Source organism: Halichondria panicea, chromosome 13 (genome assembly GCF_963675165.1).
Source record: "Halichondria panicea chromosome 13, odHalPani1.1, whole genome shotgun sequence".
NCBI lineage: Eukaryota > Metazoa > Porifera > Demospongiae > Suberitida > Halichondriidae > Halichondria > Halichondria panicea.
Window position 1 is genome coordinate 4310661 of NC_087389.1, and position 21872 is coordinate 4332532.

A 21872-nucleotide genomic window follows, 5' to 3' on the forward strand; every position below is an offset into this window, starting at 1 on the left:
TGGCCTCTAATGAGCTGGAGAGTCTGAGGTATCGATTGTACTCTGAACTGTCGGATACCAAGAAGGAGATTGACACACTGAGGAACGACCTGCATTACTGGAAAAATGAGACTTTAAATATCTTGAAGAAATATCTGATCCATACAGAGAGTAAGTGCAAATGACGTGTATACATCAACTCGTGTGTGCTTTTTAAACCGGCAATGTTCATTTAGATTCTGAATGGGACTAATCAAGATCGTGTGATCTCACCACCATCAATGAGAAGTTGGCTAGCTTGCAGCTACAACCTAGTAGATCTACATGCAATACCACTGAAGGTATATATAAGAATGCAAATACCTTGCAGATCAGCGTCTATATGGTATCATATATAGGCCTTAGTACAGCAAATACCTCTATATAAAATTATTATGGCACCATATAGGCCTATAGTAATTCAGTAAGCATTTCAATTTGCAGAAATCATTGATCAAGTGAGAGCAGTTATGGAGACCTACAAAAGAGCCCAGTCCCAAGAGCTGCGTGAGATCATCTCAGAGATGAGCAGTGGTCGTCTGCCCCTCGGTACCTTCCTCAACCCGGCCCCGTCCTGTAAGCTCGTGCCCGAAGGCAGCTCCTCTGGAAACTACTGGATCCAGAATGTTGGTACTGGCTATGCTAGTCTGGAGTACTGTGACATGAGCAGGAGGTGCTGCAACAGTACTGGAGGGTGGATGAGAGTGGCCAACCTCGACATGACCGACCCTACTCACCACTGCCCCACTGGATTCAGGAAAATCACTACTCCCAAGAGGACCTGCGGACGACCCGGTGGCGGTTGTTCCTCCACGACTTACGCTGTCGATGGGATATCATATTCACGTGTGTGTGGAAAGGTTAAGGCTTATCAATCCTACTCTCCAGAAGCTTTCAGTCCATATTACAACAATCGAGCACGAACCATTGATGATGTGTACGTTGATGGAGTCAGTCTAACCCACAGTCAAAATCCACGCAAACACATCTGGACATTTGCTAATGCAGTATATGAGATTTATAGCAACCAAAACGTTTGCCCCTGTACGAAAACTGACACTCGTTACACTGGAGTTGTACCACCTTTTATTGGCAATGACTACTTCTGTGACACTGGTAGCCGATACGCTGTTACAAACCAGTTCTACAGCGAGGACCCACTATGGGATGGAGCTGGATGTGGTGGTACCAGCACCTGTTGTCAGTTCAATAATCCTCCGTGGTTTTGTAAGCAACTGTCTCAACCAACTACTGATAATATTGAGTTGAGGATTTGCTCTGATCAAGGATGGGGCAATGAAGACATTGCTATTGAGCAGATTGAAATATTTGTTCAATAAAGACAATAGTTGAATGAGTGAATGCCCTAATTCTATATATTATAGTTGTTGTTCACTTTTGTGACAAGTTTGTTAGAGTGTGCAATTATTGCTAGGATAATCAACAGGTTAACATTTATGCATGCAAGCCTTAGAGTTGTCAGGCATACAAGTTTTCACACAACAGCAACACTTGCATTCTGCCTGTAAGCCTTAGTAGCATCTTGAAGACTCTTCTGCATGTCTTTTCCTGAAGAGGATGTATTTGGGGATCTCTTTTTGTAGCCTTCAAGAGAAAAGATTTTGCTTATGTTGCTGGAGATGAAAGTACTAAATGAGACGTGCAAGAGGAGAAGTGGGTAGTGCAGTCATAGTGAATGATCAGATGGGTGGTTGATGGGAGTGCAAAATAACGAGAGACGGGCACTTGTGCGATATCTCCAAGTTATCTTCAAGACTCCTGTGAAGCTGATCCGTGACAAGAAAAGCTACCAATAGAAGTTGACAAGAATGGCACATCTTGGACATGAGCTCACTATCCGCCACGAAATTTTTCAATCATTTTTTGCACCTTTTCGTATGTACACTTTAGATGTAACTACCCTGGTTGGCATACAAATACCCTTCTTCATCCTCATCTCTATGACGGATCCGTATGCACTATGGCTAAGGTGTTTACCATGCAGGTGTAGGATTAGCCTCCTTCACAAGGCCTCAAAAAGGAGAGGAAGAGCGGCCTGGGATCGAGGCTAGTGTAGGATTAGCAATAGGCCACACTAAATTGATCTTATGTTTCAGGGACTTTTAATCTCCAAAAACAGACCAGGGTGGCAGGCCAAAAAAAGAAAAAAATTAATAAATATCATTATAAAACCACAAACAGAGTCACAAACACACTACAAAAAGTCACTTTAGCAAAACATTACAACATTTTGCTAGATCACATGGCTGTTCTGACCTCTGACCTGACCACTAATTGGTTTATTTTTTTGGGCATTCTGCAAAAATATGACCCAAAAGATCCGTGAAACATATTGGCCTTATTATACTATCGAACGAGTTTTTTTGGACCTCTAGCTGCATGTCACTTATAATAACATTAATTAACCTTTATGACCTTTTCTTTATTACTCTGTTATTGGACACGCCTACTCATGTGGCATTAATATACAGAGTAGTAAATAAATAAATAAATAAATGAATTATAGTGCCTAAAGTTAATTGTGTCAGCGAGCCTACCTAGCCTCGATCCTAGTCGGGTGCCACTGGCCGCCCTCTACCGTTGCACGGAAGGAAGTAGTCTATCCATGGTTTTGCTCCAATCAGATTGCAGTGTCTCAAGTGGAATGATTACACCCACTCAACCTTACTACGTGTACGTGTTAATAATGGGCTAGGTTTAGGGTTAGAGTTAGGGCAGAGGAGGGGATGAACCGCTTGACTTACTATCAATGTTATCCCCCCCTGCAGAGCATAGTGGGGACATAGTCGGGTTTTAATTCAGCAAGTAACCCCGGCCGGAGTTTAGGATATAGGGTGGAAAGTATGACTTCCTGTAATAAGTTTTCTGTATACAAACTCACAACAGTATAATATCCGGAAAAGTACATGTATAGCACATGCACATGTGTATAGTCAAATTCCGGGGTTATTAAGTGGAGGTCATCTTTGTACAAGAGTACAGATATAACAGCTTAATTAGTCTCGAATATACCCGCCTCTAAGCTTTTTGCGTAGAGGCGGGGGGGGTGACCCATTCACTGTGGGCCACACCCATTTAAGAGTGACTATAGCTATCTTGTACTGATTTGGCTAGATTTAAACAGTCATGTATTAATTATATATATAAACGTAAAACACAATCAGCAGCTAAAACTATGCCATCAGTCAGTTCTGTTAGTCTAAGAGTCTCTAAAGTTTGTCAGCAGTAGATTTGGGCAAGTCTTTCTTAAACTCAATCACATCAACACTTGCTGTCAACTTTTTCTCCAAATTCTTCTTTCTCTGCTTGTCAGTCTTAATGGCATCTTGAAGACTTTTCAACTTGTCTTCTTCTTGAGCAAGACTGCGGATGTATTTGGAGGCCTCTTTTTCGTGACCCTCAAGAGCGGAGATGTTGCTTCGGAGATGTTGCTGTGTCGACTGAACCTCGCGAATCTCAGACTCCTTTTCGTAAATTCCACGCTGGATATCGTTAATCTGCATCTTGATTACAAAAGTATCACGAACAGCTCGCTCAGTTTTGGAATCGACAAGCTTGTCTCTCACCCACTTCTCAAGAACATCCTCCTGCACGTCTCGTATTTCATACTCCTTGATATCGTTGATCTCCTCACGAACGGTGAATGTTTTTTTCTCCGTGTTGGCAGGCACTTCAAAACGGAACTGGTAGAATCGATCGGTAATGTCGACAGGCTCTTCCTCCTCAACGTCTGGGATCTGAACAAGGTCGTAGTCTTCCAAAAAGAGGTGGTTTAGAAGGAAATCCATTTTCTTATCACTCTTATTTTTGATTCGATACAGAGTGATCTCACGATGTATACGGGTCACTGTAGCTGTCCCCCTCTCGATACACATGTGGTGTGGTTTGAGGTAAGTGCTGTCGACGCCTTTAGCAATCTCACAGGCCAACTCAACAGCAAACGGAATGGGTGGAGATTCGTCACCGGGGTGGATGGTTGGTAGGGTGCCTTGACCGAGGAAAACATCGGAGTTGGAGATCTGCAAACTCCCTCCCTCCAGAGTGCGTCCAGTTGTGTTTTCAAACAGCAGAGCACAGAGAGGGTTACCGGTACGAATAGACTCGTCGTAAAGGTAGACTTTCTGCCCTTCAAGTTGGGCTTGTAGCAGTGGAACAATCGCCTTCTGCTTTCTCTTTGCTGTTACGTGCATCGGGATTTGATAGCAAGAGAGATTGTCCTGGGATGCCATCACAAACTGGCTCTGATTACTGGAACCAAATCGATTTTGGATACCCTTCGTCGATGAAGTGCTAGCCATGATGAGAGTTGCATTATTCCCGATTGTGTAATCAGAGAGGAGGCGGCCATCTTCAACAGCTTTTCCAGCAAACATGAGCTTGAATGAGAACGGAGAAGTTCCTTTTGTTTTTGCAATTTTGGCCTTCAGTTTTAGTACACCATCTTTCGGATTTGCTCGCATATTGAAGTACGATCCGTTCAGGTCCTTGATCTTCAGTTGCCAGATTCCCTCGTCAGATATGGACCGCGATTTTGACTCTATGGGCGGAGCTCCGACCACCAGTTTAAGGCTGATATCATTCCAGTCTTCGTCGAGTGTGTTGTGGACTATGGCCAGACCATCCAGTTGAAAGTTGGTGGGGTGATCTGATAGCTTCATGCGATAAGAGCTCTTGAACTCAGTTACCTGTAGGGAAAGATAAAACAGTTACAAACTTTGAGAAAGTTGATGATTAGCTTTATTAGGCAGTCAAAATTTTGGTTATTTTATCTACAATGTTTGCTATTTTTAAGCAGTGCATGAATAATATTATAGGAGTATCCCACTCCCACATACTTCTATAGACAATGCAGAAGGTGGTGTCATAGTACGTACTTATATCACAGAGTGCATAAATACACTTATGGTGAAAAATCACCTGATATCACAAGAGTGTTTGTTGATAGTGTGTAATAAAGAAGAGGAGGTACGACTGCTACAATTGAGGTATTTGGTCACAGCACTGTTGGAATTATGCACGTGACCAAGCCTAATTGAGGTACTCGTGATGTACCTCCTCTGGTGTGTAAGCGTGTATGAACCTGGTGTGGTTAGCATAGTTTATATAACTACAATTAGTGTTTGTGACATAGCAACTTCAGGCAAGTATAGAGGTGCGTGGGAGTCGGATACTCCTATTCATACACTCCTGATATACCGTACAACTGGAAAATTTGGCGGGCAAATGAGCCATTGAACCGTCTTGGTTTTTTTATTTGGCGTCTCAGGCGTGGCTATTACAGTAATGACGTTGTGTCCACTGGTAAATTCAACACCAGCCAAATTTTCCAGTTTTACGGCATAGAAAATAATAATCATAATCAAACTTACCTGAAAACCATAACGAGCGATGAGGTTTTGTGGTGTGTCTATGTCAGAGTAGAACACGCTCAGCTTCTGGTGATCATCATTTCCAGTCATCCTCCTGAGATCGAGAGAAAAGGCGAGGTCCTCTTGTACTTGCGCCTCCAGGATATGGAAATTCTTGATGTTTTTGATCGGAAACATCCTCATGAAACCCCCCTCCTGTAGAATGCTAACGTGCTCAAGCTCATTTCCAGAGGTGGGGTCGTGTACAGAGTTGTCAACACCTAAAACCCGCCCCTCAATAACCTCCAAATTATCAGCATCTTGGAACGTGATGGACATCATTCGACCGACTAGGGAGCGTATTAGACCGACAATTGGCTCACGACTACTCAAGCTGATGCTTGCCTCAGGCTTTGTGACCTCGTAGGCAATGTTTCCAACTTTCGTACTTGCATCTCCATTGAATTGTAGACTCTCAAGAACACTTTTCATGTGGTCAGAGGAGAAGTAAAGATCGATATTACCGTGACCTTGGATGACTTTTTCTCGTTGGAAAACGGCAAAACCATTGTCGTAGAGCGTGACCTGCCTGATAGGCATGCCTTCCATCTGCTGAGCCTCACTTGCCATTGTAACTCGATTCCCTGTGGTAGAGAAGCAGATAAAAATTAACAACAAGAGTCAATACGTTTTAATAATTAGTTTTATAACTCTAATCTAGGCTAGATTCTAGCTCTAGCTAGCTGATGACCTTGCTCACTTTCAGGGGTTTAAGGATAAGAAGGAATCTTTATTTTATCTTCTGCAGGTTGAAGGAGAGGTGTCTCAAAACATAAGAAAGGGTTTTCTGCTCGGTTTTCTGCACAGTCAAGTCTGATCAACAGTCAGCAGACCCTCCCACGCCTTTTTGACTCCGCATAACTATGGGGAGTGGCTGGTAGGTAAGGCACTCTAATTCTACACACGTGCAAGTACAGTAGATCTACAATAAAATCAAAAGCTAGCTACGGTAGTTACTCTGCTGTCTCTAAGGACATACAATAGAAGCCAAGAGCCATAATGTAAGCTTCTGTACTCTGTATAATGTCACTGTGAGATATATATACATACACGTACATATACAAACGTGTAGTGTAGACTGCATTAAAATTAACTGCAGCTATTCATTATTTTGTTCTCCTACTTGTTTAGGTCTCGGGATCGTGATGATGACAAGGACTCGTATCGTCGTAGAGACAGGAGCAGGTCACGTGACCGTCGGAGGCGTTACAAGGACGAGCACGACGACCGCGATCGCCCCAGGCACAGAGGGAGATCGGTGAGAGTGTGTCCAAGTATTGGCAATACATTTCTACATTATCTCCCTATGAGTGTGTTATCTCCCTATTAAAGTGTATATCAGCCTATCTATTCATATTTATGTCTCATAATCAAATAGAACACCAAACACATCAGTTTTCTTGTATTGTACATTGTATAATCCTCAAGGTTATATACTAAATGTAATGGTTACATGAATATACCTACATGTACCATTCCTGTACAAGTACTGTTGTTTCCTACAAGTATATACACTGGTTAAAGTATATGTATTGCTAAGATACCATTCCTTGGATTGCTGTCTCTATTATCTATGGTTGTACGTATGTACAGTACATTGCGCCCTCGGGAGCATATAGAACTGCCCTCAGGTACAAAGCCAATACACCCTAGATATCCATGGCATAACTATTACAGTCTGTACCGTACTTATTCTAAGAAACGCCCCCTTATAATAAGGCGCCACTTGGAGGTTTTCCCCATAAGGCACCATTATAAAATTCATTTCTTGTTTTTTTGCATACACTAGCCTTAAAAACAAAACGATAAACGTATTTATTTAAAAGCGTTGCCTTATTTAGAAAAGGTATGGTATCTAAGGCCTAACACATGTACACTATCACTTGACACTGCTGGATGTTCCTATCTCACACATCCATATTACTATCTCCCACTCAGAGTGAAGATAATGACGATTATCGGAGACGCCGTGACGATAATGATGATTACCCGAGGCGTGACAGAGACATTAGAAGGTAACGACACAACGTGTACTGTTATAACCTTTACACTCCAATGTACAGTACATGGTCTGTAATAACAAAAGCACCGCCTGTGCTGATGCCTCACCTCAGTGGAGGTGCTAAAGCTCATAGCATAAAGCTACTAGCTATTGCTGTTATACTCACATAATGTTCTTACGGTAATTTTACTGCGTCTGTAATCACAGTGAAACTCATAGCGAGTGGGAAATGATCAACCATCTGCCAAAAGTACAAAGTCTAAAAGCTAAAATTAATGTGGCTGCATCAGTGCAGTAGAGCCTTGCAGCTCTCTTCTCACTTTTGGAGCTACCAATAGCTAGTACGGGCTACTCATAATTGGAATTAGACAATTCAATTGAGATACGTGTGCAAACTTAAATTGACCTCTGGGCCCCGAGTGTCGTCAAATTAATAGCAGAGTCCGAAAGTGTTTCGATTTAGCAGTATTCATGTACAGTTATTATTATATCATTATGCAGTAATACATACGTGTACAGTGTAGGTCCATTTTATGTGATCATGTGCTTTATCTCTGTGTCCCGTCCCTACAGACAAACTGTGCCAGTGGTGTTCCTAGAGAAGGTCCCAGAGAGGGTCACTCAGAGTGAGGTATGTGAGAGCTGGGCACATGTGTGTAGGAAGTTAGCACCTTAAATTGTATGTAGTGGAGTGGAACCTGCTTATACCGTATAGCGGGTATATTTCGAGGGTATAAATGTTCGCGGTTTTCGCGGATTGAGCCTGTACTGCGAAAATTTATACCCACGAAAATTTATGAATAGTATAGGCGTGTTCAGTATTATGGATTCGAGGCTAACGGTGTGGAGGTACAGCTGCATGTTGATGTGCACATGCGCCAGAAGGCTGGGAACTCAGACCACGAAAATAAAATCCGCAGAATTCTTTGTAATGGTCCATCCGCGAAAATTTATACCCTCGAAATATACCCGCTATACGGTAGTCTTCACCGGTGGGCAGACAGTAGTGGCTGTACTAATTATAGGGGTGGCCTGCTAACACATGTTGAAACACATTGCTGTGGTGATACTGGGACCTTCCTATTGACCTAACTATTATACATGGCATACCGTACGGTTAGAAAATTTCGAGGGTGTAAATTTTCGTGCAATTCAATATTCTGTCTTATTTGGAAAATTTCGCGGGTAGTAAATTTCGTGGAGTTAGGGTGTGTCACTATCTCGCATGTGTAAACAAAGCCTTTCTTGGGTTTTAATTTTCGTGTTCTGCAGCCACCCACGAAAAACGCGAAATTAAAAACACCTCGAAATTTTCTACCCGTACGGTATTCCTGGAATGTACACAACTAGTGTGCTTCACATCCTCTTTATTTCCCTGGCAGATAACTCGCGAGCTGTCCAAGTACTCAGAGAAGATTAGAGACATCAGAGTGTTCAAGAGAGGGGACAGGAGTGAGTAAATGAATGTGCATACATGTATTTGTACTGTGCAGTGATTAATGGTCACTCTGAAGAGGTTTCCATTTAATACAGTGCTCCTTGTGTTTTTATGTGGCGATAGTCCATAACAGCCTTTGGTTTGTGCCTGTTGCATTGATCAGTGGTGTTTGTGTGCTGTACAGTAGACGAGCCGTACAAGTCTGCCGTGGTTGAGTTTTATGAGAGGGAGCATGCAGCACGCTGGCTCAACGAGAACAAGGTACTTAGCATACCTGGCAATACTATCCACTCTTAAAGAATCTGTCACAGTTAATGTGCAATAATGGCTTTGATTACATGTACTGTTACAGTAACTACATGTATGTCACTGATATATGCCTCATTAGGAGGGCCTCATTTATACTATACCTCATGAGTCGTACTCGTCTTCACTGTATTTCCCCCCTCACTGCTACATGTATATATTCCTCCCCCTCATGCTCACTGCTCTAACCCCCCCTCCCCTTCAGGACAGCTTCATGTTGCTGGGTGAGAGGGTTAGTGCCGAGGGTTCCTTAGACCCACCAGAGCCTAAGGGAGATTGGGTCTGCTCCCAGGTATGCTAATATCACCTGTGTGTGTGTGTGTGTGTGTGTGTGTGTGTGTGGGTTTAATGACCCGGCCCTCTCTACACTCACTCCTACAGTGTCGCAAACTCAACTTCTCTCGGCGGACTCAATGTGTCAGCTGTAAATATCCTCGCAGAGGTCAGCTACTGTACTTACTAATGTACATGTACAGTTAGTATACATTATAGTTATGAATTGAACCATAAAAACAGCAAACAGTTTATATGGCGTGCAGGCTATCTATAGAGTAGATACAACGTTGTGTGTATAGAGCGTGTTTTTTAAGGGTCAACATTTTTGCAATTTAGCTGTTTCATGAGGGAAAATTCCATTTATTGTTTCTTCAGAATCAGAGCGAGACAGTACACATGACGACCAATGGGACAGACGAGCTCCGCCAGCCAATGGTAACCATGGTGATGTAGCATATAAGTATGTGTGGACCGCTTGTTGTGTACCATTGGTAGATGCGTACCCTCGACTTTTTTGGATATGTTTTCTTTCCACAGTGTTAATTGTACGTGGACTGGATCCAGAAACACAGGAACTTAATGTAAGCAATTGCCACTCACTACGCTACTACTGCCGCTACGTCGTTATTATAAATAATTAAACGACCCCTAGGGGCTCTATAATTAATCTGTTCTCTTGATTAAATGGATGAATATAACTACTTCACGTTTGTTCATACATGTAGTATATATAGGGAGGTTGTCCTTATTTGTGTAAAGTTTAGTGGCGGAAGCACTGTGAGAGGACAGTATCCCTTGCATGTATTTGGAAGTTCTATTATATGTACTGTACTGCACCCACGTTTTATTGCATACACAAATCAGTCTGGGCCTCTTCGGTCTGCATGTGTGTTGTGTGTACGTGTGTGTATGCAGGTGCAGGTGATATCTTCTATAGGTGTATTACCTACTGCACTGTTTCATATGTTGCCATACAGGTTGTGAATGCGGTGGCTCTATTAGCACCTGAGCTGAGGATGAAAGATGTGAGAGTCATACGAGAAAAAGGCTGCAATTTATCGCGAGGGTTTGCTTTCATTGAGCTGAACAATGTCGAGGTCAGTTGGTCAGTACTGCTGCTGATCACTTAAAGAATAGAGCACTACAAATGAGTGGATTGCTTGCCCCCGGTTTTGCTTTTCCTGACAATCCCAAAAATGTCCCATTGCAAATGTTTTTGTAGACGTCTAGTTATCACTTGAATGTACCGTGCAATGTTTTTATGGTGTACAATACTGTACGTACTGTAGTCAATGTGTCTCAGTATTTACGTATGCATTTATACAGTAGTACAGATGTGTGTCTATGTCTTATATTTTTATGCGTTTTTTTCTCCATAAATAACAGGAAGCCAAAGATTTACTCGAAACATTGACTTCTAAACGAGATCCCTTTATAGTGTCTGGGAAACGAGGTAAGGATAACTTATATACTATTAAATTTTCACCCCCACCCACCCCCACACACAGTAATAGTGGACTATGCTCGTCCCAGTAACACATACAACAACAGCAAGACCCCTACCAACTCAGTCGCCACGGCAGCCATTGCTCAGGCTCAGTGGTCTCATGTATGTCAACCACCACTCTAGTATAATACATGTGTATGTACATGTCCCTCCTTGTAAACATGTTCAATCTGCATTATTTACTGTGTGAAATGACATCATTGGTGTCTTGTACATACAGCATTAATCAATTTCACTCTATTTACTGCCTGATATTTTTACGTTTAGTACAAAGTTTGATGTGTTCTTGTCTGATCTAATCAATCAATCATCTGCCCCCCCCCCCCACCCCACTCACACACATGTACATGTAGGTTGGCACCAATAATGCTGCTCTGGGCCCAACACAGGTAAATTGTCGTTGTCTTGTGTACAGCTTACGTTTTGAGAAGCCTTTTCCCTCTGTTTTATCTGATACATGTCAGTTTGAAATTAGGAGGGTCCTTGTACACATACGTAACATGGCATTTGAGTTATATAATGGTACAGTATGTAGGGTAGAAGCTAGAACTTGCGCTTTATATGTGAGTAGATGATTTGTTTGTGTGTGTCTGCCTGGAGCTCTTGAAAGAAAACGGTTTTTTGCTGAATGGAGAGATGTTCTGGAGATGGTAAATGAAAAGGTTGTCAAGTTGTAACACTGAAAACTGTTGAGAACGTTCAGATATTGACTTACACTACCATTTTCTTTCTTTTTGTTAATAACCAGAGCACTGTGTATCAAGCTAGTCAACAAGGTTGGTTCTCTCGTCATTCAACTGCTGCCGAATTACTCAAGTCTCTCAATATATGTCTGTCAGATATTTTGAACTGTGATGTAATGTAGATTGTTATACAGTGGACAATATCCTTGTGATTTTAGGCTTCCTTCAAAGGGCTTGTGCAGTGTACCCTGTACTGTTAGAGTTGGTATTAGAGGGGCCACTGTTTTCGTATAATTATTGCCGACTTCTAGACTGAGCTTGATGGAGGTTGAACTGAACTGGAGATCACTCACCATTACAAGTTGTCTAACCGTTCTTTGTTCTCTCTCCCACACTCACACACAGGAGCTGAGGCCACTGCCACCATTGCCACCACTGCCACTGCCACCACTCAAGGTACATTGTAACACCAACAGTCACTTGACATACAGTGTAGCTATTGTATACGAGTACAGTCGTGTATATAGTACTTGTCCTCCTGAAGCATAATCTCTTGAGATATATTGGTGATTGTCGAAAGCATTCCTTTTTAGTACCTTTTTGTACGTTCGTGGCCTAAATGCCCTTGAGTTGTACTAATTGGTTGAGCATGCACGCATCACTTTACCCCCCCCCTCCTTCTCCAGACGTGTCAGCTGACAATGAGCTGTCCTCTTCGTACAGCTACGATGAGACGTCAGGGTTCTACTACGACTCAAAGACTGGCCTCTACTATGATCCAAAGACTCAGGTACTGCAGTGGTGGGATGTCCTGTGAATATTCTTTGGTTGACTAAAAATTGTTGCCCTTGTGTGTGCATAAACTTACATGTAGCTTTCCCGATTCTAAAATTATGGGATCCATTTTGTAGCTGTTAGAGAGTCATCTACTTGTTGTGTTTAGATCACCAATTGTTGCTCAATGAGATTATACAACAGCTATAATTATCCTGTTTTCCCCTTCAGTATCACTACAACAGTCAGACTGGTCAGTATTGCTACTATGACCCAGCACAGCTCAAGTACGTACCAGTGGACAGTGAAGGGTGAGTGAAACTGCAGTAAAGTGGTCATGGATGGATGCAGAGTCTTACTACGTAGATGTGTTGAAATAAATAATAAATGAACGTTTCTTCTTGCAGTAACCCCCTGAATGAAGCAGACCCGACCAAAACAGGTTAGGAACTGTACATGTATGTATACAAGTACAGCTGTGCAGTATCAATTAAAGCTTCTGGAATAAGGAAATCACATGTTTAGTGCTATTACTGGTAGAGACGTCCCGTTTCCTTACTTCTGTAGCATTAGATATTATTTGTAAATGGACGTTGGTTTTGTTGCAGGCGGTTTGAAGATGGATGGCAACTCACTAGTGTCTGCCAGCTCTATCAGCGCCAAGAAGGTAGGTGGAGGTACACAGAGGAAGTTGCCATGCCCCTACAGTAATAGTGCACCTTTGCTGATAGACCAGGCTTAGAAATAGCAGTTATTGTATGATATGCACTGAGCAGCAAACATTTCAGTTTTAGAATGGAAGAATGCTTCCCACACCGTACACAGCAGACCTCGGGAGTTAGCAGTGTGCGCTTAATCACCCCCTCCCACACAAACACACACACACTCACCTTCCGCAGATTGCCAAGAACATGGAGCGATGGGCAAAATCTGTCAATGCTGCCAAGTCAGCACAAAAGCAGCAGGTGAATATGCTGACTCAGCAAAGCAAGCCCCTGGCCAAACCCTCTACTAGCAAGAGCATCCCCAGTGTCGGCATTGCCGTCGGCAACACGGTTCCACAGGTGGGTGGTGTGAGTAATATACAATGTGTATAGAGACTTCCCATTGTCATGTAAGTTGGTTAGTCCTTGACCTTTTCTCTGCTCTCTATAGGTTGAAAAGCCCGTGCCTCGTAACGACATCTCAGTGACCCCTCTCCCTAGAAACACCCTCCCTAGGCACACTCTCCCCTCTGGAGCAGATACCAACCCCACCCACACCGACTGGGACCAACTTGCCTGTCTCCTTTGTAAGAGAAAGTTTCCCTCGAAAGATGTGCTCGTAAAACATCAACAGTTCTCAGATCTGCACAAGGTGTGCACATGTGTGTTGTGTATTTATGGGGTGCCTTACACCACAGTTGTACTTTATCTGGTGTTGTTACAAATGTGGTGTTTCAAACTGTCCCTTGATATTTTAAGTAGATTATAGCTGACTGATGTGTTCACTTTCAATTGGTTTCCTTAGCAAAACCTACTGAAATGGAAGAACCCACAGCAGACAGCTGCCTCCACCTCAGACCAGGTAACCATCTAAGTTGATCAGCTTGGTTTTAGCATACAGATAACCTGCTATCTATGGTTTTAGTTTTGTTGGAATGATGTCTGCCTAAATGGACGTGGCCTGTTTTACAGTAAGACCCTATGTGCTTTTTCATTGTGGGTGCAATGTTAATGGATCTACATGTAGATCTGGCCTGTTTTTAGCATGGTGGAGTTTATGGTATACTACTACTGCCCACACAATGTATGTATATGCATGCGGATGTATATAGCAGTCCCCGCTAGTAATACTGCCACCATGTCCCCCTCCCCCACACTCTTTCTACAGACTAGGTACCGAGATCGTGCCCAGGAGAGGCGTGTGTTGGTTGGGTCTTCGGCCATTGTGCCAGAGTGGAAGAAGAAGATCGACCAGGAGATGGCACAACCCCCCATACCGTGAGTGGGGGTGGATTTCTTGCTGCTGTGTATTAGTTTATTCCGTGTGGTATACTTGTGTTTACTCAGATATGAGCAGCCCACCATTCATGGACTAAAGGAAGACAATATTGGAAACAAAATGTTAACAGTAAGTATTCCAACCTGTACTATTTTATGTGATACTCATTCAGCGATAATTATTATTTTCGTCGTGCAGGCTATGGGGTGGAGTGATGGGCAGGGCTTGGGCAGGTCCAACCAGGGAATTGTCGAGCCCATCAAGGTGAGGTTCTCTGTGCGTATACATTAATTAGTACAGTAGTGTATATAATCATAGTACTACTATAAATTATTTAGTTTGCACTTCAGTACAATACATGCACATAATGGGAATAAGGACATCACTTTTTGGTTGAGAGTTGTTGTAGGTAGACTGTATATGATACCAAGAGTGCATAAGAAGAGAAGAGTGTCGAACTACTGATACTTTTACACAAACACTTGTGCATAAAGTAACATGACTCGCACGTGATAAAGTATTTACTAGTAATCTCCCAGAGGAGGGTGGACAGGGTCAAAAGGTCACTAATGAATCATCACGTGAGCTTATGTTTTGTGCAGTAAATTTTAAAGTTTGACTGCACATCGCGCCCTGATTCTTGTGATAAAGTAGCCCCTTTATGTTACTGCTGCTGCAAATTAGTTAACTTTAGCTACTGCCCCTCCAGAGAAATCGTGCAGTGACTAAAAGGGGTGACCTCTCACAAAGGTCGTAGTTCTGTCATGTAAAACTGACCTTTATAAAGTAGGAGCTACCGTGCTGTAGATCGAGTGAATGTGTATAGTTCAGCTATATCATCATCTAAGTATACTCTTGTTGCAGAATGAAAAGGTGACCTGTTGGCTAGAAAAGAGCTTGATAAAAGTAGGTTCAAGGTTCAAGTATTTTAATAAAGACTACGTCATTATTAACTTTTTGGCTTCGTGACCAACCTCCTCTGGTAATCTCCTAGTAAATGTTAACCGTGACGTTTTTAGGGGTGTGGTAATCGAACAATTCTAGCTAGTTGTTCGCATTCAACGTTCAGAGCTTGTGGAGCTGCTCACTGCACACTGATAGGAGACGTATCTCTTCACAAAAATCATCTAAATAGAGACAATATAGTCGAGTTGATTCTCTTCACTTGCACTCTTACTCACTACTAACTTACTCACTACTAACAACTTCTGTGCGTTGCGTAATTATGCGCAAACGTCATCAATTGCGAGTTGCTCACGTGCAATTGACAGGATGTCACGTTACTTTGTGCACAGTGTTTGTGTAGAAGTATCAGTAGTTCGACACTCTTCTCTTCTTATGCACTCTTGATGATACTACATGTATGGTATGACTATTATGTATGGTATGACTATAATGTTGTACATATAATTATACCCATTATGTTGGTTCTAGCTAAAACAATATATTCATTAGTATACTTGCAATGTATACTGTTGCATTAATTCTGTGCAGGCTGAGATCCGACAAAGTGCTGCTGGACTTGGTTCCAAAGGCAGCGCTTATGGATACGGGGTGGGAGATGACTACAAGAGCAATGTAATGGCTATGACTCAGGCTAGATACAAGGAGACTCTGTGATTGTGATTGTATATGTACATTGTATTGTTACATTCATTTGTGTTATTCTGGAAAAAAAGCATTTGTTTCAGAAGCTGTTCAATTATAATTACGGCATCAATAGTCTCATGAATAAGCCGCCATTCCTTTGGAACGGCGGCTGATTCATGAGACTAACACCATAATTGTAAATTTGTTTTTTACAAAATTAATGTTCACATAATCATAACAAAATATGATTACCGTGCAGAGATCTGATTACCGTGTATAGCGGGTAATTTTCGTGGGGTAAAAAATTCGTTAAACTCGAGAAACGGTGGTTTTCGTGAGTAAAAATTTCGTAGTAGTGCCTGCCTGCATCGGTAGGCCACGCCTACGTCAAAATTTCGTGGAGGTCAGCTTGCCCACGAATAATTTACCCCACGAAAATTACCCGGTATATAGGAATAGAGATATGATGGGAGGCATTAAAGAAGGAAATGATGGACGTGAAAGAAAAAAAGAATCTTACCCATAGATAGCTATGCTTTACCTCTATTCTTTCTTTATTGATTGACAAAGACGAGAGCCTGGGACCAGTATATATACTGCATGTATATAAATAATTTTATTGCTCATCGTGGTCAGACTTACATACTATAATAAAGCCACAGCATTTCATCTTATTTCCATGTTTTTACAATTATACCGAAAATCAACATTAAAATGATCATGCATGAGCTTATTAAAATAATTAATGCCAAGAAGAAGATTGATTATGTTCATGCAAGCTATAATTATATATTATAGCTAGCTAGATAGATGCATGACTGCATGGCTATAATTATATATAGGTACAAGGAGGCCGTATACGATTACGATTGTACGTAGATCTATAGTGTTAATTTTCTCATTCTTGCATCATTCAGGGGGAAAACAGTGTTTGGAAAAGGAGTATTATAATTATAAGTACATGCAACCATTCGTTTATCTATGATGCAACTATAATTATGCATGGCATCAATGATAATTGTAGACAATTAAGTCTATACCTAAAATATCTTCTTATTGGACATATAGTTCAATAGCTTCGATAGCAATGTTCTCATCGCCAGTACTTTGATCAGCACAGAGCCTTAACTCGATATCATCAGTACTTGGTTGTGGTAGCTGCTTACAAAACCACGGAGGATTGTTGAACTGACAGCAGGTGCTGGTACCCCCACATCCAGCTCCATCCCACAGTGGGTCCTCTCTGTAGAACTGGTTTGCAAAATGGTATCGGCTTCCAGTGTCACAGAAGTAGTCGTTTCCAACAAAAGGTGGTACAACCCCAGTGTAAGGAGTGTCGGTTTTCGTACATGGGCAAACAAGTGAATTGCTACGGACTTCATCCACTGCATTAGCAAATGTCCAGATGTGTTTGCGAGGATTTCGACCTTGGGTTAAACTAATCCCATCAACGTATATATCATCAATGGTTCTTGCTCGATTGATATAATATGAATGGAAAGCATCTGGGCTTATGTACTGATAGGCCTTAATCTTACCACAGACACGTGAATATGATATCCCATCAACAGAATAAGTTGTGGAGTAGCAATTCCCACTACCGGGTCGTCCGCAGGTCCTCTTTGGAGTGTCGATTTTCTTGAACGCAGTGGGGCAGTGGTGAGTGGGGTTGGTCATGTCAAGGTGGGCCACTCTCATCCACCCTCCAGTACTCCCGCAGCACCTCCTACTCATGTCACAGTACTCCAGACTAGCGTAGCCAGTACCAACATTCTGGATCCAGTAGTTTCCAGAGGAGCTGCCTTCGGGCACGAGCTTACAAGACGGGGCCGGGTTGAGGAAGGTACCGAGGGGCAGGCGACCACTGCTCATCTCTGAGATGATCTCACGTAGTTCTTGGGACTGAATTCTTTTGTAGCTCTCCATAACTGCTCTCACTTGGTCAAGGATTTCTGAAAAATGCTTGCTGAATTATGCACCCAATGCATGCCTATATAGATTACAATCATGCAATAGAATGTATATTATACCTTCAGTTGTATTGCAGGTACTAGGTTGCAGCTGCAAGCTAGTCAACTTCTCATTAATAGTGGTGAGATCACAAGTTGGTTCACCAGAATCTGAATGCGATATATATACTATAGTTATCATTGTTTCATCACTATATAAGCCTGTATAAAACCTTTTTTAATTCTTGCCATTATTCAGCTGCTCAAGGATCAATGAACTGTTACATATAATTATTTTACGTTTTTTTTATATTTTTAATTCATGCATGGATTTGCAAAATAATGCTTTGTTCTCGAGTTATGTCTATATAGTTTTGCCATTGAAGCCTTTTCATGCAGAAGAGTAGATGGGCGTGGCCCACCTCCAAAAGGGAGACGGGTTGCAGCCCTATCTAGCTTCGTTCTGCTGCAGAAAAACATGCAGCACCATGCAATCAGATTGCAGACTGCTTACATTACGTAAGCACTTTGCATTCAGGAATGCATTAGCACCAATCAGATTGTATAGTCCTTACGTAATGCATTTGTTGGCTTCCCAGCCCCTTCTCTGCAGCAAGCTGAGCTTTGTGGTTAGAGCCTCGGTTAATATTCATAGTTAGTACGCGATGCAGCAGAACGAATGCTAGATAGGGTTGCAACCCGTCTCCCTTTTGGAGGCGGGCCACGCCCATCTAGCAGAAGAGTGCATGCGTAGCAAAACTTGTTTGATATGGAGTGTTGCTATACTTTATGCTTAGTAGTTTAATAGCTGAATGCTAGCTATTGGTAGCTGCAAAAGTGATTGAGAAGAGAGCTGCAACTGCCAATGCTCTATACGGTATACTGATGCACATGTATACATTTTAGGAGTTTCCCTGCATGCATGTGATCAGCCTTATGCATGTGTGTATCGGTTATTATAATAGCTATGTTATGTATAGCTTTGACACATCCACCGAGGCATCAGCACCCCTGGGGTGCTTGCTTTGAAATTATATTTAATGAATCGACATTGATGTGCCCAATTTCTTTAGACACCAATTATGCTATACAAGCATAATTTATCAGGGCCTGTACTCATCACTTACTTTCCTTGAGGATCAGATAATTTTTCAAAATAGTCAAAGTTTCATTTTTCCAGTACTGCAGGTCATTCCTCATTGTGTCAATCTCCTTCTTACTGTTTGACAGTTCAGAGTACAAGCGATCCCTCAAACCATCTAGCTCATCAGATGTAACACACTGTTCTGCTATATGAAAAGGCACTGTTATATGAACATTAATACAGTTTAAAAACCATAGTTTTAGATGTGAAAGTATATTTTGCTTGACTTGACAGTTCAGCCTTTTTTACCAGCAAATAATATTCCCAAGCACACATTATATATAGACCATACCTATGACTGTCACTTTCTCCTCTGCGCTCACAGCATGCTGGATTTGCAAGACCAGGCCTAAAATAATGATAGATGTCGACAACATGTTGCAAACCTTCAGACTGATATAAAATATTTATCTCACTTCCTTTATAGTCTCCTTAAGCTTGCATTTGGTCATAGAGAGAGGAAGTGGTAATTAAAAAATATTCACATTTCACAAATATAATTATACAATAACTGCACAACATTATACAAGCAAAAATAGTAATATTTCAGCCATTTCAGCACTAGTCTTAATTTAACGAGTCTTGATTAGCTACACTCAACCCACGCAGAGCTAAAAAACCATGAGAAGAAGGAAATTATGTATGTACAGAATACCGACGTATACCGTCATGCATAATTATATATTGTGGATATTCGTACAGCTCAGAATAGTGACATTGAGCCTATATAATATATATTGCGGTAGAATAATTTCGCAATTTAAATTGTCGTATGATGCTCTATATACATGCATGTACTGGAAATTCAAACATTTCCACTATACGAAAATATGCCGTTATACAAAATGATCAATTCAAGTTCATGAGAATGGAAAATGGAAAGGGCAGAAGACTATTATTATTTTAGATCGCAATACAAGTTAACATTGTTAACCTAATCAAAATGCTCTTTGCTCATTCTAGGTTGAGAAGTCGTGTACGGTATAATGTCACGATGATTATAATTATAGTCCCACGGTCACCCCTATATAAGTACACCCTAGCTAGCTCCTCTGCATGCATAACGTTCTCATACAGGCTGGATATACCAACTCACCTGTCTCCTTAAGTTCTCATCCAACAGCAGCAACAGCTCTCTCATTAACACAAGGCTGCCCACAGAACAGTGTGTTGAACTGAACCTTGCACGGTTGTGTGTGCACTATATAGCGTCTCTGCATGCAGTCAGCCCCCGTAAATTTCTTGCACACTGCATGCAGATGTTCGAGCATGTAATTAGTAAGGTTTTCCATGTATCACCATTTGCTATACACACTCGAATGCATGTTGCTTAGCAGTTAGCTAATTATAGTGGATTGTAATTAATGTGTTTACAGTGTATCTCTTTGTTTACCTCAGCAAAACCTCCTAATGCAAGAACCCACAGTAGACAGCTGCCGCCATCTCAGACTCTGACCAGCTATAGATAACCATCTAGCTTGGTTTGAGAATGAGGTCTGTGGTCTGCTTAATTTACAATAAGACCTTGCATGTATGTGCATTTCCATTGTATAGGTGCAGTGTTTGTCATGGTAACAATAGCATTAAGTCAATGTCAAAGTATGGTTTTTCTTTTTCTGCATTTAAATCGTTGGCTTAATGTTACCATTCTGGCCTGTTTAAACAAATGACGGTCACATAGATCTGTGATTAACATCAACAAAAATGTTTTATTACATGTACATGTGACTTGACTATATTATAGCCGCAATTTTTCAGTTGCTATTATATACAGTCCCCAGTGAAATACAGGTATTTTTAGTACCATGCTATTACAAGCACTGATCAGAAACGCTTCTGTGTTATCGAATTCATTAACTTAATTCAATGATGGCTGAAGGCTCAACCCCTGAAATTCTGGGAACAATAACCCCATAAAATATTGCCGTTGTCAGTTTTGTTAACATAATATAATAATATAGGTTGAGATGCCTGCATGCATGTGTCTCGTAATAGACTATACGCTTCCTAGAAACACCCTCCCTACGAGTCCCTAGGCACACTCTCCCCTCTGGAGTGGACACCAATCCCACCCACACCGACTGCATTGGACCAACTTCCCTATATATACTTATCGAATCGAAAGATGTGCTCATCAAAATCAAGACAACAATTCTCAGATTTGCACAAGGTGCATGTGCATGTACAAATGAGTTTGTGTGTGCACGAGCGTCTCTGCATGCATGCAGTTAGCCTTTGTTATATTTCTTGCACACTACAGATGTCCGAGCATTTAGTAAGATTTTTCCGTGTGCTGTGATTTTACCACGCACTTGATTGCATGTTGCTTAGCAGTTAGCTATATAAATAAAATCTGCAAATAAACAACACATGCATGTCCTTGCATGGTATTTTGAGTGGATTGTAATAATTATGTTTACAGTGACGTGTTTACCTCAGCAAAACCTCCTAATGGAAGAACCCACAGCAGACAGCTGCCGCCACCTCAAACCAGGTAACCATCTAAGTTGGTTTTAGTTTTGATGGGAATGAGGTCTGCCTTAATGGATGTGGCCGGCATGCACGTAAGTTTTCATTGCATGGGCGCAATGTTTGTCATGGTAACAGTTTAGCCTGTTTGCTTATACCGCTTGTTGTGTTTTGGGGGATTGTTACTGACATGCAGTGTTACTCACTGTCCTTTTTCTTGTCAGTCCTGTACTTTTTCGTGTTGTTTGTTGGTTTTGCCGTTTTTGTTAGGGCTACCATTTAGTTGATATGCACCTCATTTAGG

General features: G+C 41.6%; 4 protein-coding genes across 7 annotated transcripts; 2 read left to right on the top strand and 2 right to left on the bottom strand.

Moving 5' to 3' along the window:
* The first annotated feature begins 212 nt into the window (after positions 1-212).
* LOC135346973 (uncharacterized) lies at positions 213-1480 on the top strand. Its single transcript, XM_064544754.1, has 2 exons — positions 213-320; positions 463-1480. Exon 2 carries the CDS (start codon positions 489-491, stop codon positions 1356-1358), a length of 870 nt encoding a protein of 289 aa, XP_064400824.1. The 5' UTR covers positions 213-320; positions 463-488; the 3' UTR covers positions 1359-1480.
* Positions 1481-3150: 1670 nt separating this feature from the next.
* Positions 3151-6307, bottom strand: LOC135346509 (uncharacterized). Of its 2 annotated transcripts, none has more exons than XM_064544141.1 (3): positions 6148-6307; positions 5409-6031; positions 3151-4724 (listed from the first exon to the last, which is right to left on the bottom strand). In XM_064544141.1, exons 2-3 carry the CDS (start codon positions 6015-6017, stop codon positions 3249-3251), a joined length of 2085 nt encoding a protein of 694 aa, XP_064400211.1. In that variant the 5' UTR covers positions 6018-6031; positions 6148-6307; the 3' UTR covers positions 3151-3248. The 2 variants fall into 2 exon arrangements, with proteins under 2 accessions (XP_064400211.1, XP_064400212.1); XM_064544142.1 differs by having other exon boundaries at positions 6139-6291.
* Positions 6308-6318: 11 nt separating this feature from the next.
* LOC135346508 (RNA-binding protein 10-like) lies at positions 6319-16109 on the top strand. Of its 3 annotated transcripts, none has more exons than XM_064544140.1 (27): positions 6319-6328; positions 6579-6705; positions 7386-7462; positions 8023-8080; positions 8832-8901; positions 9072-9148; positions 9399-9485; positions 9575-9635; positions 9845-9904; positions 10007-10050; positions 10447-10566; positions 10856-10922; positions 10978-11078; positions 11330-11365; positions 11725-11752; positions 12065-12115; positions 12346-12449; positions 12665-12744; positions 12841-12875; positions 13042-13100; positions 13333-13497; positions 13589-13789; positions 13943-13999; positions 14306-14415; positions 14485-14545; positions 14615-14680; positions 15911-16109. In XM_064544140.1, exons 7-27 carry the CDS (start codon positions 9408-9410, stop codon positions 16034-16036), a joined length of 1710 nt encoding a protein of 569 aa, XP_064400210.1. In that variant the 5' UTR covers positions 6319-6328; positions 6579-6705; positions 7386-7462; positions 8023-8080; positions 8832-8901; positions 9072-9148; positions 9399-9407; the 3' UTR covers positions 16037-16109. The 3 variants fall into 3 exon arrangements, with proteins under 3 accessions (XP_064400210.1, XP_064400208.1, XP_064400209.1); XM_064544138.1 differs by lacking the exon at positions 6319-6328 and adding an exon at positions 6334-6448; XM_064544139.1 differs by lacking the exon at positions 6319-6328 and adding an exon at positions 6334-6448 and having other exon boundaries at positions 9075-9148.
* An 822-nt stretch (positions 16110-16931) lies between these two features.
* On the bottom strand, positions 16932-19526 carry LOC135346512 (uncharacterized). The gene is made up of 5 exons (XM_064544151.1): positions 19516-19526; positions 19392-19448; positions 19083-19241; positions 18037-18126; positions 16932-17958 (listed from the first exon to the last, which is right to left on the bottom strand). The coding sequence occupies exons 3-5, from the start codon at positions 19153-19155 to the stop codon at positions 17060-17062; spliced, it is 1062 nt and encodes a 353-aa protein (XP_064400221.1). The 5' UTR covers positions 19156-19241; positions 19392-19448; positions 19516-19526; the 3' UTR covers positions 16932-17059.
* Between the last annotated feature and the right edge of the window lie 2346 nt (positions 19527-21872).